The 16,756-nt window shown below is 38.6% G+C and overlaps 2 protein-coding genes across 3 annotated transcripts; both read right to left on the bottom strand.

Annotated features, from left to right (window-relative positions):
* Positions 1-330: 330 nt before the first annotated feature.
* Positions 331-9,381, bottom strand: LOC111783694 (protein NAR1-like). Its single transcript, XM_023664613.1, has 12 exons — positions 9,064-9,381; positions 8,735-8,863; positions 8,540-8,610; positions 8,039-8,192; positions 7,679-7,865; positions 3,761-3,887; positions 2,961-3,141; positions 2,810-2,859; positions 2,547-2,718; positions 1,535-1,661; positions 1,365-1,456; positions 331-758 (listed from the first exon to the last, which is right to left on the bottom strand). Exons 2-12 carry the CDS (start codon positions 8,858-8,860, stop codon positions 606-608), a joined length of 1,440 nt encoding a protein of 479 aa, XP_023520381.1. The 5' UTR covers positions 8,861-8,863; positions 9,064-9,381; the 3' UTR covers positions 331-605.
* A 3,204-nt stretch (positions 9,382-12,585) lies between these two features.
* On the bottom strand, positions 12,586-16,449 carry LOC111783692. 2 transcript variants are annotated; one of them, XM_023664612.1, is made up of 6 exons: positions 15,747-16,449; positions 15,010-15,228; positions 14,036-14,134; positions 13,716-13,817; positions 13,419-13,630; positions 12,586-12,757 (listed from the first exon to the last, which is right to left on the bottom strand). In XM_023664612.1, exons 1-5 carry the CDS (start codon positions 16,296-16,298, stop codon positions 13,439-13,441), a joined length of 1,164 nt encoding a protein of 387 aa, XP_023520380.1. In that variant the 5' UTR covers positions 16,299-16,449; the 3' UTR covers positions 12,586-12,757; positions 13,419-13,438. The 2 variants fall into 2 exon arrangements, with proteins under 2 accessions (XP_023520380.1, XP_023520379.1); XM_023664611.1 differs by lacking the exon at positions 12,586-12,757 and having other exon boundaries at positions 13,159-13,630; positions 15,747-16,448.
* Between the last annotated feature and the right edge of the window lie 307 nt (positions 16,450-16,756).

Here is a 16,756-nt window from a genome sequence, read left to right as displayed (position 1 = left end):
TCTATTCCAAGTACAGCAATTTAAAAAACAATAGATCCAATATAAACAAAAAAGTTGAAGAAATAGTTGTATTTCATGTTTTAATTTTATGTTTTATCGATTTTTTTATGATACTTTATCAATATCGTAAACATGAAAATATTAGATAAAACATCAACATGACAAAAGTTTAATACCTGGAGCCAATACAACTAGATAGAGAAGCAAAGACACAAAGAAACAGAGCGTTCGTTCAACAAATCTAAACGGTCAAGAGTATAATTTTTTAGAACGAACGAACAAAAAAACAAAAAAAAAAAAACAATAATAAATAACCAAAAACACTGATTATTAAGAATTTAACAAGAAATCAAACTATATTTTTTCTTCTTATTCTATCTTACAACCTAAATAGAAGATGATGTACAACAGGATGAAGCCCTGCAGAGGCTGAGTTGGGTGAGAGGTGGAAGAACAAGAATTAGTGTAAAATGCTATCAAAATTGGGCCTTTCTTTCCAGAAGTAAAGTAAAGCACAAACAGGTGACATTATCAGAGCTCTCATTATGATTCATCTAATTTTCAGCTTTTGTGTGGTAAAATTGTATGTTAAGAGTAGCACTTAATTACCAGTTGTGGAGTTGAGCAGTAATGCTTTTTACCACTGGGTGATACTCAGTGTGCATATGCTTCTTTGCCTTCTCTGAACCTGCTTCCTCCAACCACTCCTTGTATATGTCCTTCACCATTGGATTCTCAAAAGGATCTTTGATTAAAACCTGCAACGAACAGCACGACCCGGCTCAGATATACATAAGAAGAAGCTGAAATGGGTGACCGAGAAGGAGAAGATGGACATTGAGCTATATTACAAGAAAAGAACATCTGCATCTTCGCAAACAAACGTCTAACCAACTCAACTAGCTACTAAACCATCTCAACCCCGTCAAGATTACTCGTGACAGCCACCCACGTCACACAAACTAGCCAAATGGATAGCTGATGGGTCAAGCCAGACCAAGAGGATTCCCTTCTCTCCCTATGTTGATGTCAAAACCATAAATATTTGGAAATATCGATAGGAATGTTGACATGTCGACGAAAATTTCATACGGTGGTTCTATCAGCTGTAATTTATTTAGTTTTGTTCCCTAATTTGTATCAAGATGGCTTTCAGAGACAGCATAAATGGGTCGTGCGCCTTTGCTTATGAGTTGATACGTAGATATAAGAACATGAACGGTGTTTAGAGAACGGCGTATTTCATCATAATTTTGACAAACAATATGACATCTTAACAAAAACATACAAAAGGTACTATCAAAATATGTTTCAGATTGGGTATGAGAAGCGATAAAGAATATATCCAACATGAATGTACTTACATTTTCCTGATAAGCAGCTTCTAATAACTCAATCAAGTCCTTTGGAGATTGCCCAGGCTTGGGTTTGATTTGGCCCCCTCCATTTAGACAACCTGTTTTTAACAATAATGCCATTATATATAGATAACTTGCTCGATCACGGTTATCGAGATTACTAAGCAGAAAATCACCTGAAGGACAAGCCATGATTTCTAGAAAATGGTAGTCGCATTTTCCTGTTTTGATTTTTCTGACGACATTTTGTAGATTTCGGAATCCGTAGCATAGTGCAAACTTCAACAAAGTCTTCCCGTCCACCTACGTCAGAAATGCACGAACAGACACGATTGTTTAAACCGTGAGGGTTCATCCAACAGTACAAACTTAAAATATTTACAAGGAGTCAAACAATTTTTATCAGTAACAGTCGAGATGAAATTTTAGCCAACATTCTAATAATACAGAATCATTAGAAAAACAATTACAAAGCATGAAGGAGGGGGAGGGGGTGCAAACTCGGGCAAAACTGGAGCTTATGTATAATCTGTAACAGCCCAAGCCCAAGCCCACCATTAGCAAATATTGCCCTCTTTAGGTTTTCCCTTTCGGGCTTCGTAAACGCATCTGCTAGAGAGGTTTCCACACCTTTATAAAAAATGTTTCATTCTCCTCCCCAATCGATATGGGATCTCATAATCCACCCTCCTTTCGGGCCCAGCGTCCTCGCTGGCACTCTTTCCCTCTTTCAATTGATGTGGGACCCCCAAATCCACCCCCCTTCGAGACCCAACGTCCTTGCTGACACACCACCTCGTGTTCACCCCCTTTCAGGGCTCAACCTCCTCGCTGGCACCTCGCCTGGTGTCTAGCTTTGATACCATTTGTAATAGCCCAAACCCGCCACTAGCAGATATTGTCATCTTTGGGCTTACCCTTTCGGGCTTCCCCTCAAGGTTTTTAAAACACGTCTGCTAGGGAGAGGTTTCCACACCCTTATAAAAAAAATGTTTCATTCTCCTCCCCAACCGAGGTAGGATCTCACAATATCACTCATACAAAACCACACAAGAATCATCTTAAAAGTTATACTACGACTCGTTTCCAGCAATGTTTGGTATTTGGCAATGCCCAATAACGATAAGCCCCTAAATGCCTACAGGTTTAACATCCATAAAAACATTTGAAAAAAAAAAAGGAGCTCACCTCTAGCGTGAGTTCCTGGAAGTCCGAATTTCGAATGGGTTTGAATTCCAAAGGGCCTTCAATTTCTTTTCCGAAGAGTAACTTCGCAGCATGCCTAAAAATTGTTTCTGCATAACCACCAGAACTTCCACGAACTCCGAAAAGATGCCCTTCTTCATTGACATTTGTCAGACTGCAGTAAGATAGCCAAGCACAACAACCTTAGATATATTACATGACTAAACAGTAAACGCGGGAAGGCTTAAAAAGTCATTTAGCATTACATTCTGTCCAAAGGGGACTCTTCTAGACTCTTAAAGTCCACCTCTTTCATCTGCAAGTATAGTCAAAACAGACGAGAAAAATGCTAGTGAGAAGCCAAAACTTNTAAAAAAAAAAAAAAAAAAAAAAACATAACATGAGACAAAACTGAACCTGTATCAATTCAAGAACTTCACCGGATGTCAATACCGAATCTACTTCTGTAATTTTGTGGGCCTCATTCTCCTCCCGAGTTTTGTTGATCGAGTCCGACTGAAAAACAAAGTCCTCCCTGGCTGCCTCCAGTTTCTTATCATAACAGGGCATGACAGTAACATGGTAAACATCGTCTGATCTGCAACATAAACATGAACCATAAATTTCAAAAAGGAAAAAAAAAATTGTTCAAAACCTGAACTATTCAAGCACAACCCAAGGTGATTGCAAAGACAATATGTCTCTAATGGCTTTGACAATGCTTGAGGCGTGTGCCTAGGCACCTTAATGAAACCCACTCAAGGCGTGCAGCTCGGCGCCTCAAACCTGAGTTCCTAATTTCTTGCTTGAATATTTCTAATTTGTGAGGAGAAATGCATGAATAATCTTACCATCCTGAATAAAAGCTCTTTTTTCTTTAACTTTTTATCATCATACCATTCATCCAACTATTTTGCTTCACACATTAACATTTATTTACTTTTTTCTGTAGGGCACCGACCCGCACAGTTTTTTTCCCGCCTCACGCTTAGGCACTGGAGCTATTGTGCTATAGTTGACTGTATAAAAAATATGACCAATACAAAACAATCAAAATTGCCTCTGCTCTTCATGCTGTTCCTAATTAAATCTATTCATGGCATAAATACCATAACCATATTTTATCAGCCTAACTCTAAACACTTCATTACATACCATCACAATTTCCAATCAAATACTGATGAAGAACAGGAATAATAGAAATACAATGTAGTTACCTAATACCCAATTTTTGGCACATATGATGCTTGACTATTGATCCAATCATTTGCTGAGGACTCTTCACTGATGATATGTAAGGCAAAATGTAGGATCCATGTTGTTTCTCAGCATAGCATATCCATCCTGAAATCGGAATAGATGTGTGGGTTAATCTCAATTTCAACAAAAATATTGCTTAATATCGCGCTCTTAAATTTATCAAATTAACTCATAAAATTATTTAAATCAAGAAGTTCAAATATATTACTTCAAATCACATATGACATGCAACACACGCCCTTGGCGGAAAAAGAAGCAAAAAGGAGAAATTGATGCAAAGGAACTTTTCTGCCTATGTCAATATTCTCCCTCCCTTTTAAAATACTGATGGTCATTAGAGACATCCCTTAGGTACACTCGCTCGAGAAGATCTAGTCATTGGGGAAAAAGGGAAAGGCCGTCAGGGAATCGGTTGGTAGGGTATGCTAATGTATAATCCTGTAATTACCTAATGGGCAAGAGAAGTATTTACAAAGAGACGTGATGTATGGCCGTGTTCTTAGTTTCTAGGAAGTGTTTTAGGGAAAGAAGAGTTGATTGAAGGGACTCCCCCCGAAACACAACCACGAAAATTCTCTATTATCATCTTTTACAAACACCTTCACGATGACTTGAACGAGATTTTACAAGCTCTTCAACACGAAGTGTCTGACTTCAGATCTATTAGCAGCATACAACCTGATAGAAGAGCCTCGCCATTGAAGACAAATAACAAGAGATAATTCAATATAATATAAAGGGGTGGTATAAAGTGAGAATTTAACCCTTTCTCAAAGGCCCTCAAGTCAAGTGCCTTCCTATGGGGGATGGATCAAAATCAGAAATCTACCTATGGATAAATGGTCATAAGATTCCTTCAAGAAAATAGGGGGTTGCCTGTGGTGGATACATTGATACAGCCAACAAAACTATCTAAACTCTCTCGAATGGATATGATGGAGGAGATAAGCATAAAGGTTAAAGAAAATAGAAGGGTTTACTCCCATCTCAAATAAACCTTCCATCTCCTTCCTCATCTCGAGTATTGGTTTTTGTTGAACTTTCTTATCGCCGATTACTCCATTGGTTATTCGGCTAGAATCCATAGAAGAACACCTTCTCTATTAAAAGATGATATCAACACACGCACCATCAACTCTCCAACTCACAAAGGTGCATCAAACCCAAAAGTCACCCCACATACTAACATATACAGACATACCATCAGGTAATCCCACTATTTTGTCGTATTTATTCTCCGATTTTCTTTCCCCTTCGAATGAGGGGCCCTTACCCCTTCTTTTATTCCCCCAACCTTTCCATACTGATTCAGACCCAAACCGACTCAGCCTGTCGTAACATTACCAGACAAAACCAGCTAAATCTCCACCTCTTTTAACCAACCTGATACGTAAACCCTTCATCCAAAACACGACACTTCCTATACCGACTCATCGCCCAATTTACCCGACCGAAAACCACATTGACCAATTTACCTGACTTGACAGCCACATCATCAAACTCGCCTCTTAGGCCAATTATAATCAATAACAAACTTACCCACCTAGCTACCGGAACAAAATTTTCAACAACTAATCACAAATCTCTAATGGACATTGATGACCTTCTATCCTCCACTTGCTCCCACTCGAATGAAGTCTCTCCTATTTATTGCCTTCCTTCTCCCTCCCCTTCCCACCATCACTAACCACCTTTTTTGAACCACCAAACACAGAAACATCCTCACTTACTTGGCCATCAGAGATCCTTCAATTGATCCCTCCCCACTCTCATCAATCCCTCACCACTCCCAACTTGAAACACCTCCTCCTTTACAAACCACTAATGGAATTAACTCAAAGGAGATGAATGAAGATAGAATGGACAGGCTAAATCTTGCTCTCATGGTTACAAAATATGGCATGTGCATCATGCCCATACTGGACATGCAGAATCAAGCCAGAACAAAGAATAAACAAAGGAACTAGGACCAAGAGATAAAGAACCTTTAATGGACTGCTAATTATGACAGAAACAACAATACTTAATGTCTTAACATCGAAGGATCGTTAGTTCTTAATTGATTATTACATCTTTAAATGTAAGAAGGTTTTAGTTTGAGGAAGAAAAGAGCTCTTATAGAAGACTTTCTCAAAGTACAAAATCCCTCCCGTCATCCTACAGGAAATGATGTCTTCCTCAATAGACCGTCGTTTTATGAACTCCATTTGGAGCTCACAACATACTGGGTGGTCTTTTGGTCAGCACTGGGTGTTTCCCAGCAGTGAGGCTTATACCCATTTGCATCAGTTCATCCAAAGTTCTGGATGCCATTTGATCCTTGGGTGGTATACTCGGAAGGAGCCCATCTTTGACATATTGGAAGTTGTAGAAGGTATTTTCTCTTCATCCATAATCTTTACCTTGGCGAATGGATTTGACCTATGGATTTTAGGTGTTTACGGTCCAAACTCAAAAACAAGAGAACATCCCTTTGGAGTGATCTCTATGATTTATCAGCTCTCTATGAATCAAATTGAATTATTGGGGGCGATTTCAACATAACTAAGTAGTCATGGGTTTAGGTGTTTCGAGGTTTTCCCACATTATTTCATTTACTAATGAAATTGTTTCTCTTCTATAAAAATCCATCAACCTCAATGAAACTTATTCGTCTTATTACCAAAAAGATAGGTGTCAAAATGGTGGGAGATTATAGACCGAAGGTCTTTCTGCACACTATTGTTCAGTACCAATCAACCTTTGTTGCTAACAGAAAATCCCAGATGCCACCTTTGTTGCTAATAAACTAATTGATGATTGTAAAAGGAAAAAAGGGAAGAAAAAAAACGTGATCATAGAACTTGGTGTTGGGTTTTAGAAACGGGAATTTCTCCCCAAAAACATTATCAGAGGCTCTCTCCACCAGTGAAACACATAAAAACGCTGCCCTCTATCAAAAGATTTGGTCTGAACGCTCACCCAAAAAGTGAACTTTTTTATTCGGTAGCTCAATCATTCTTGCATCAACACCTCTGACAAGCTTCAACAAAGATCCCCATGGATATACTTATCTCCAAACTGCTGCCATTTCTGTTTTAATGGTGAAGAAACTCCGATTCACCTCTACAGCCACTGTATTGCTTCAAAATACTGGAATTATCTTCAAGGTATTTTGGGATGGACTTTTCCTAGACCTGGTGAAATTCTCTCACTTATCTCTCTTATTTTTTTGAGGGCTCCCTTTTAACAAGGATAAAGAGATCCTTTGGATTTTTCACACTCATTACCTTTTTGGAATATTTGGTTGGATCACAATGCTCGCATCTTCTTGGTCAAGGACAGAGACATTTGAGGTTCTTTCCATTTTGTAATTATAGCCTTACCACCCTTACTGATCATTTGAGGTTCTTTTTGTAACTTTTACTACTGATAGAACCTATTTGTATCTCATTTCATCATATTAATGAATGATTATTATTTCCTATCAAATAAAAAAAGGAACAGCACGAGTTTCATCAAGATGAATATCCCACATTTACACTCTAGTTATCCTACGTATTCAGAGAATCCCCCTCCTCTCACAGATTACAAAATTATGGGTGTTGGAAAACTCTTATTCCTCTTTTCATTGCCTGGAATATGTCATTTTGTTTCTCCCTCTCGAACTCTACAATGCACTATATTGTTATTTATTTATTTTCCTGGCCGATCAACCAAAACCATCAATAGTGGGATTGGATTACCTACCATATGATGTCGTAAACTACCAGTTTTTAATCGCAAAAAACTTAGCAAGTTGAAACTTATCTCTTACAACAATCCTAACGTTTATATACATAGGAGTAAACTTATCATTGAAGTGTAATAATTAAATCTCCAAGAAATATATATACCTGGGCATGCTGATGAAATCATAGGAATGGATGACTTGCATTTTTCCTCATTCTCCAGCTGGCTTTTTCTATACCTTGCTATAAACTCATTGCAAGCTTCGATTAAGGTTAAATCTCTACTGCAACTTGTATCAAATATAGCTTTTACTCCCATGGACTTGAAAAATGTCGTGAGTTTCTGGAAAACCTGACCATCGCCGAACACTTCATATGGTTAGTTGCCTTCATAGTGAAAAAAAAAAAAATTCCAAGCATCCAGCAACGTAATACGGCACCAAAAATCACCACCCCAATCATATAGATTTGCCTTCTAGCCCTTGTCCTCTCAAAAGGAATATATATTACAAATTTGAATTCTACCTTCAAGGGAGAGATGCCGAAATGGACAGCAAGTGAGGCTCTGGATTGGGGAGATAATGAGACAATTACAACCTTTCCTTTATTTATGTTGGAAAGAAATTCATCCAGACTTTGTTTCTCCAGCATGACAGTCTCAGCTGATGTTACACAACCACTACAATTACACATAAGTGGGTCTATTACACATCCCGTGAGGGAAAATATGAGAAATATAAGGAAATTAGGGAGTTCCAAAACTCAGTTTTTACAAATAATCTGACATGTTTATAAAAAATTTACAGCTTTTCAAATGCTTCACCTTGTATCGAAAACGTTTAAGAAGTTCCTTCAATTTTGTTTTCGATATTCATAGCGTACGAGCAAGATATATCAACGGAAAACAGTACATGAAAGAAGAAAAGCATATAAAACGAAAATAATTATAAGTTCATCTTACAGATTTGTTTGGCCAACAAACCGCTTCAATCATTCAAAAATAGTTCACAACAGAGTTAAAATTACCTGCATGCTAAGCAATCCTTGAGTGATATCTTAACTGGTTCAGCTTTCGATTGCTTTCGAGAAGCTGAAACCTAGATAACATACACAGAAACGAAGAAGAAAAATCAATAAACAGAAAATTTCTGAAAGAATCTCTTTCGGTCAGTTTTAAAAGGATACAATGTGCTGCAACTTTTAAGCGAATTGAAGAGGTACCTCAACTTTATCCGGCTTCGTGGAAGTGGCTTTAAGCCCCTTGAGAGAAACTATGCAAGCCTGGGAAGGCGCTATATAATCATTCAGATCCCCGATCCTCAATGTTGCCGAGAATTTCTCAGACATCTCCTAATCACCGAATTCCAATTCAAGAGTTAACAAAACAAATAAAGCAGAACAGGGGGAATCGCAACTCCACCAATACGAGAAAGCGAAATTCCCAATAAAATTTAGGGTTTCAAAGCACGCAAAACCCTCCAAAAAGAAAATGCGATAGAGACAAGAACAAATTTAAGCCGATCAATCGGAGTCAGAGTCGGTGATTTTACCAGAAACTCAGAACGACGTAATCACCGGAAGCTAATAAATGCGATCCCAAGCAGAGTAATAGAAGAAAGAAAAAAAAAGACGACGGATATCGATGTATCAAACAACGGCGTATTCGTGGTGGTGGCGGCGCACCGATGAGGGTATTCTCTGCAGGGAAGAGGTTGAAGGATACGTGCCGGGAACAGTCCCGGCGATGAGGAGAAACGACAAAAAGGGAACAAAAGAGAGAATTGGGCTGAAACAGAACGGTGGTGATGGAACCGAGAGGTGAACACAAGAGGAGCTATGTCGTGTCGGGTAGTAGAATGGCAGCCAAAACCTCCAGAATCAGCCGAAGTCTCTTTTTTTATTTTATTTTGTTAATCTCAAAATTTTTAAACCCGTTCCCCTCTCCACCGACATGAGATCTCACAATCTACCTCACTCGGGTCTAGCGTCCTTGTTGGCACACCACACCGTGTCTTGGGTCTAGCGTCCTTGTTGGCACACCACCTCGTGTCTGGCTCTGATACCATTTTGTAATAGCCCAAGCCCACTGCTAATAGACAATATCCGGTTTGGCTCGTTACGAATCACTGTTAGTCTCATGATTTTTAAACGTATCTACTACATAGAGGTTTCCACACTAGGAATGTTTTGTTCCCCTCTCCAACCGACATGAGATCTCACACTATAATTTTTTAATCTTAGCTTTCTATTTTGGCTCATGTCTCACTCTCGACTGAAATGGCTACTTGGTCATCTAAAGCTCTAGGCAAGTTCTAGCTATGGTCGTACTTATTCTCTCAATGTCCTCACACTTTTAGGGATGTGCATATTCCAAGTTCCAATTAGGGTGATACATACTGACTTTGATTGGGTAGGTATCTGTCGACACAGTGCCATCCACGCCATCATTCTCACGAATGACCGTCCACCTTGTGCCTTGCTCTCGGGTTTTGCATCTTTAGTGGTTCTTTGATATTGTGTCTACTCGCCTTAAACTTGCTTGGTAATTCTTTATGGTCTAGACTGCAGTTAACTTCAATAGGCATTGCAAAGATTCTACATTTCTTGTTGTCTTAATAGGGGTTCTTGTTATCTTGATAGGTGCTCGGGACACCTCTTGCCTACGTCCCTCGACCTAAGGTATTTTTCTTCTCAGAGTTCCTTGGGCATCGCTCCCCTAAGCTGGACTCTTGTTCTCACAAGTTCGTGGTATCATTTCCATATTTTCTCATCAGGTAAAATATTAAGACTAACTCATCCTTAGTCAAAGTGCATGAGTTTATCGATCCACAAGTCTCGTTACTCATGCTAACTTCATTTATTTGGTCGTTACAAGGTGTAGCCGAGTTAGGCTATGGAGAACTCTATGGCTCTCTATCTAAATAGTCTATCAAACGTATCAACCAAGTGCTTTGATACTAATATGTAACGACCCACTTTTTGATGGGCTTGAGCCACTGACCGTCACTTACTGGCGTAGAATATTTGAAAGTACACATAAATTTAAAACATTAAAACACGTGCATACACATTAGAAATTCAATTAAAATAAGAATAAAAATTTTGATTTTATAAACGACAAACAAAATACAAGATTTAAAAGGCAAGTACGAAAGTTAGACTAATCGTTTGATATCTTATTCACTTAATCATTTTACCTCTCACTTATTCATTTTACCTAAGCTTCACTTAGTTATTGGTCCTACCTAGACTTCCCGCCCTCGGGACTTCTCTTAGTTTCGATAAGAACCTAGGCCCACTACTAGCCGATATTGTCTAGGCTTTTCCTTTCGGACTTGGCCCACTACTAGCCGATATTGTCTAGGCTTTTCCTTTCGGACTTCCACTCAAGGTTTTAAAACGCATCTGCTAGGGTTTATGAAGGGTGTTTTGTTCTCCTCTCCAACCAATGTAGGACATCACAAACTTCTTCCTTTCTCCTATCGATGTGGGACCGCCACCAAATCCACCCCCCTTCGGGGCCCAGCGTCCTTACTGACCCATCGTCTCGTGTCTACCCCAATTCGGAGAACAGAGAGAAGACCTTATTGGCACATCATCTCGTGTCTACCCCAATTCGGGGCCCAGCGTCCTTACTGGCACATTGTCTCGTGTCTACCCCAATTCGGGGAACAGAGAGAAGACTGACATATCGTCCGATGTCTGGCTCTGATACTATTTGTAACGACCTAGGCCCACCACTAGCAGATATTGTCTTCTTTGAACTTTTCCTTTCGGGCTTCCCCTCAAGGCCTTAAAATGCGTCTACTAGGGAAAGGTTTCCACACCCTTATAAAAGGTGTTTTGTTCTCCTCTCCAACCAATGTGGGACATCACAAGTTTCTCTAGGTCTCCCAAAATTTTCGTAGTTTCTTTCATCATCATCATAGTTTAGGCCCTCGAGGTGTAACCTCAGCATCAATTATAAGTTCTCATAAGGTTCATGCATTTTAAAGTTCAACTAATTCTTAAGGTACTACTATGAACCACTACCACTCATGATAGGTTTGCTAACCGGCGAACACTCTAATAATAGTTATCCAAATTCCTAATAATCGAGCCAAGTTTACGATTAGGGGTTAGTTGGCAAACCCTTAATTGTCCCTATATAACCGCATAAACATCTCATGCATGAACAAAGTTTGACCAACTCTCAAGGTACTACTATGAACCCCTACAACTCGTGACAAGTTTACTAAGAGAAAATTAATTGGCAAACTCTCTAATAATCCCCACACAGGACAGTCATATATAATAAACGAGTTTTATACTTATTTGAACCCCCTGACAATCGAGCAAGGTTTACGAATAGAGATTAATTAGAGAACCAGATAAGAATTACATACGTAAACAAATTATGAATAAAGATAGAGCATAACAATCTAAACATGGACACCTAGTCATGATTACATTTTCGTTCGGTTCAGAGTTACATTCGTTCATTTTTTAAGAAATATGTATCGTTGCAATTCGATATGCTTTTCATAGATCAAATCAACTCCGTTCAAGCTTAAATTTCTATAATTATGCTTTCATACATACTTTAAGCATAACTTAATTCGAAGTTTGGAGGTGCCACTTACGTGGATTGCATGACACTTTTTACTCATGTTCGTGTTTCTAAGTTTCTGCGTTATTTTCAAAACCTACCCATGCGTTTTCCACCACTCATATCTCGTGTTCTAGACCTCTGATGAATCTACTTCCTTCAGCAACATTGTAGTACTCTTCAAGTTGAATTCATGGACACCAAAATCATGTATTTTTGTAAAGAAATGAATAAGTTACGAACGTTCAAAATTTTCGAGTTTTCCAAAACTTACCCACAACTCACCTCCAAAATTTTTAGTAGTTAAGATTTAGATTAATATTTATGTAATAACTTATAGACTTATGATCTTGAAAGCCTAAAAGATTCATTAAATATATAAGGACTTTTTATTGATAAAAACTAATTAGTCATTAAATTCTAGAAGATATGACCTTAACATTCATGTAATTGCATCGTGCAGACTATATATTAAGGAGTTTATTAAGAATACAATGCCCTTTGAATGAATAATAATGATGGGCAACAACCACTTCGTTTAGAGATATCCATGGGGCAGACGTTGGGAGGGGAAGCCTTTTTCCGTCTCCATCCTGCCACCTATTTCATCTTCCATTACTGCAAATTCTCTATTCATTTTTGTGGAATCAGGTTTCCTGCGATAAATTTTTTGGGATATAATTTCGGCCTCATTTATTTAACATGAAAAAAGTATTTCCCACTCCCTCTTCCATTCCCTTTCCCGATCAAAGTGGGGTCCCGACTTCATGGGTAAAATGGATATCTCTAACTCCACAGACCACCCGCCATTCGTCCATAGTATTTTAAAATGCATTTGGTATGTAGAGCAAACCAACATACTTACTAGAAAATATAACAAACATGAGTATTTCAACATGCATTTCATCGCTCATTTGTTCTATATTTCACCTGTCACCTGCCAATTATCTTTTAGATTAAACATTAAGAGTGAAATGGAGCGCACAATCTTAAGAATTAGGACTAATGGCAGATTGGTTCAGACAAATTAGGGAACTGTAGAGATCTAGCTTGAATGGATAACAGCAACAATTCTCAAAGAAATAGGACCATTTACTATTATTGATGAGCTTTACAAGTATAGCATGCACACGATGGTATTACACGCCCTAAAGCTCAAAATAATGGACTATTCTTCACCCAAGCAATAATAAACAAAGAAGAACGCCTGGCATATATATGTCCAGTTGTTGGATCAGATCCAATATAAAATGGTTCATACAGTGACAGTAGGTGACAAAGTACAAAATGGTATGTAGAAGGATGAAGAATGCGAACCTGGGTGGAAGAACTGAGGTTCAGTAAAATTTATGCATTGTCTTTCCATACGTATATTTAGCCTCGTCGGATCTCCGGGCTGTTTTCGTAACGTTTGCTTTGTTGGAATTCTGTCTGCAATCAGAACTTTTGGACAACTTCCTGGAACAAGATTCAAAACCTGATTCAATTCTGTTATGGGATGAAATTTCGTATCCCATTGCCTCAAACTCCTGTGGGAACGAGTTCAGTTGATTAGTTTGATAAATGAACACTCTTGGGGTGTGAGAAATTAACAGCAGAAATAGGCAGTTAAACCTTGGATTTAGTTGCATAATAGGGTGTTAGACAGGGATTCACATCCTTCAACAAAAAGTCATCCGGACTGCCTGGGGACGTTGGATCACAGTCACTGAACTCCTGAGTTACACAAATGCTGGATGAGTGATTTAACATCTAGTAGATAAATAGACTATGCTTTGGTGCAGCAAAGTCCTAGATGATTAATAATAGGGCCCTACTACTAACCATACTCTAGAGCTTTGCTCATTTGAGCAAACAGGGCAATCGTGACAGGATTGGTATGAACCAACATTAAAATGATGGACATGAAGATGAAGGGTATCTTTTGTGCTTACCAATGAGTTAGAAGCATCCTCGTGATGATCATATGTTGGTGTGTGAGGAGAACTACTACCTTGTAACCAAGACTTTCCTGAATATTTATCAGCCTTTACCTGCACAAAATAAAATGTCAATTGTACTATGAGCTAAATCAATTGCCACAGAGGAAGCAACGAATACCCATACAATAGCAGCTATTCGGTATCAGAATCATATCACGAAACATCCAAATTTCATTAGAGGCTCTTTTAGCTTTTAAGCGGTCGTACTTTCATAGCCCATATCAAAGAAATGAAAGCTTTCAGAGGCTAGAGCTAAATTGGATCATCCTATAGTTAAAAGCTGCTCAATTCAACAGCCAGCTCTGTTGAGGAAGATCATAAGTTTATAAGTAAAAAACACTATCTCCATTGGCATGAGGTCTTTTGGAGAAACCAAAAGCAAAACCATGAGAGCTTATGCTCAAAGTAGACAATATCATACTATTGTGGAGTTTGTGGTTCCTAACATGGTATAAGAATCATGCCCTTAACTTAGCCATGTCAATATAATCCTTAAATATCGAACAAAGAAATTGTGAGCCTCGAAGGTGTAGTCAAAAGTATCTCAAGTGTTGAACAAATAATGTACTTTGTTTGTGGGTTCCAGAGAAAGAAGTTGAGTCTTGATTAAGGGGATACTGTTCGAGGGCTCTATAGGCCTCAAGGGAGGCTCTATGGTATACTTTGTTCGAGAGGAGGATTGTTGAGGATTATTGAAAGGAGTAGTCCCACGTTAGCTAATTAAGAGGAAGATCATGAGTTTATAAGCAAGGAACACTATCTCCATAAAATGAGGCCTTTTGGATCAAAAGTAAAACCACGAGAACTTATGCTCAAAGTGGACAATATCATACCCTTTGGTAATCGGTCAAACAGAGTTTTCCTACGTTTCAGGTCTTAGTTGTAATGATATATATCATTGTAAATAGTATTGCTTTCTTTCATACCTCGGCTAGGTCCTCGGCGAGGGAATGAAGCTGGCCAGTGAGAGTGGTGACCTGCTTTTGTAGAGTGGGGATGATGTGTTTGGCTTGCTTCAACTCTGAACCCTGCTTTTCAAGAATATCTTGAAGCTGCGAGTTCATAACATCTGGGAACAATATTGCATTCTTCAATGACTTTATTTCTTCTCTTTGCTTCAAACATAAATCTTTCAACTTCTCAATCTGATACCAACAACAATAAGAAACAGTGTTGTGTTAACAAACAATATGTGCAAAATGACAGGCACATTACTCCCTAATCATAACACAAAATTCAACCATAAGTACCACAATCGAATCACGAAACGATTTCGCCCAAAAAAATCGAACATAATAGAGAAAGATCCGAACTTAATAATGAGAATGCCATATTTAGCTCAAGAATAAAGAGCCTCTAACATGACCAAAAAACTTCAACTACAACAATATTCTTATCCGGACTCGTCGTCAATCTTTCAGGAAGAACAAAAATTTAACACAAGTGCACTAATGATAAGGAATCACCTCATGGGAAAGCTTTAGAACGGATTACTTTGTTGATCGAATATCTCAAAGCAAGAACACTTGTTTGAGATTGGAATCGAATGATTCTAAACATGCAATCTAAACTTTGTAGTATAATTTAGAACGGAGAGTAAAAAGTAGTATTTTTCTAGTTAAAAAAGTAATGACTACAATTGTAGTGTATACTCAATCCTCACCTCTCTGTACTTCTCCTCCAGAACTAATTTGAGCTCAGTGATCTCCAACTCCTGCTCCTTATTCAAACCCAAAAGCTCTCTTTCACTCCTCAGCACCATCGCCAATGTCCTCGTATTCCCTTTAACCTCCGTCAACGCCTTCACCTCCTTCTCCTTCTCCTTCTTCTCCACCGATCCCTTCCCAAACAGCTTCTTATGCAGCCCTCCAAAGTTCGTCCCCTTCCTCGCCGTCTTCTTCAAATCCTCCGCAATTAAAACCGACGGAATCACCAACCCCGCCGCCTGCTTCACCGCCTTCGGTTTCGAACCAGACCGCTTCTCCATGAATTTCTTCACCATCGCCGTCAAGTTCTGATCCGACGGCTTCGCCTTAGTCCTAGCCAAATCAGACGCCTTGATTTGAACAAGAGCGCGCGAAGACGATGATTTCGCAGCCATTGGAGACTTGAGCTTGAACTCAGAGGAAGAAGAAGGATCGGAGAAATGGGAGGAAGTAGAAGATCGCACATCGTAGGAACAGTAGCGCGAAGAGGGCTTGATCACTTTCGCCATAGATGAAAAGCTCGAGATCTTGACAATGAAAGATTCAATTACACGCACAAATCTTCGAAGAAAAACTAAGATTTTGGCAATGTTTGATTCAGCGCATTTTTAGGGCTTTTGTTCTTCGAGTTGGAGAAGATGAAGCGAAGAGATTGGTTTTTTTCAAAAAAAAAAGGGACGAAGGTTCGATTCTGCGTTGGAGTGAACACGTGGCAGCTTCTGCAGCTCTGTGTTCGGCGCTTTCTAAATTCAAATAATCATAAACTATCTGTTGGCGGGAAAATGGAACTGCGGTATGAAACGGTGCCGTTTGGTAGCTTGTCAATTTCTTTTTTCATGAAATATCTTGTCGATTTAATTTAATATATAGTCTTTTTTTTAAAAAAAAAAATTAGGTTAAAAAATATCCTCTTTAAATTAAAAATTAAAAAATATCCTTAAAAAAAATTATTTTTATTAATTGTTCA

Source organism: Cucurbita pepo, chromosome LG20 (genome assembly GCF_002806865.2).
Source record: "Cucurbita pepo subsp. pepo cultivar mu-cu-16 chromosome LG20, ASM280686v2, whole genome shotgun sequence".
NCBI classification, from domain to species: Eukaryota; Viridiplantae; Streptophyta; class Magnoliopsida; order Cucurbitales; family Cucurbitaceae; genus Cucurbita; species Cucurbita pepo.
This window is presented reverse-complemented; position numbering and strand designations above follow the sequence as displayed.

Coding starts and splice junctions, on each gene's coding strand:
- LOC111783694 (XM_023664613.1), bottom strand. CDS start 8,860: ATGTCTGAGAAATTCTCGGCAACATTGAGGATCGGGGATCTGAATGAT. Junction 7,866..8,038: donor TCGGCATCTCTCCCTTGAAG/GTAGAATTCAAA, acceptor GGCGATGGTCAG/GTTTTCCAGAAACTCACGAC. Junction 3,888..7,678: donor GATTTCATCAGCATGCCCAG/GTATATATATTT, acceptor TTCCGATTTCAG/GATGGATATGCTATGCTGAG.
- LOC111783692 (XM_023664612.1), bottom strand. CDS start 16,298: ATGGCGAAAGTGATCAAGCCCTCTTCGCGCTACTGTTCCTACGATGTG. Junction 14,135..15,009: donor TCGCCGAGGACCTAGCCGAG/GTATGAAAGAAA, acceptor TATTTTGTGCAG/GTAAAGGCTGATAAATATTC. Junction 13,631..13,715: donor ATTATGCAACTAAATCCAAG/GTTTAACTGCCT, acceptor TCGTTCCCACAG/GAGTTTGAGGCAATGGGATA.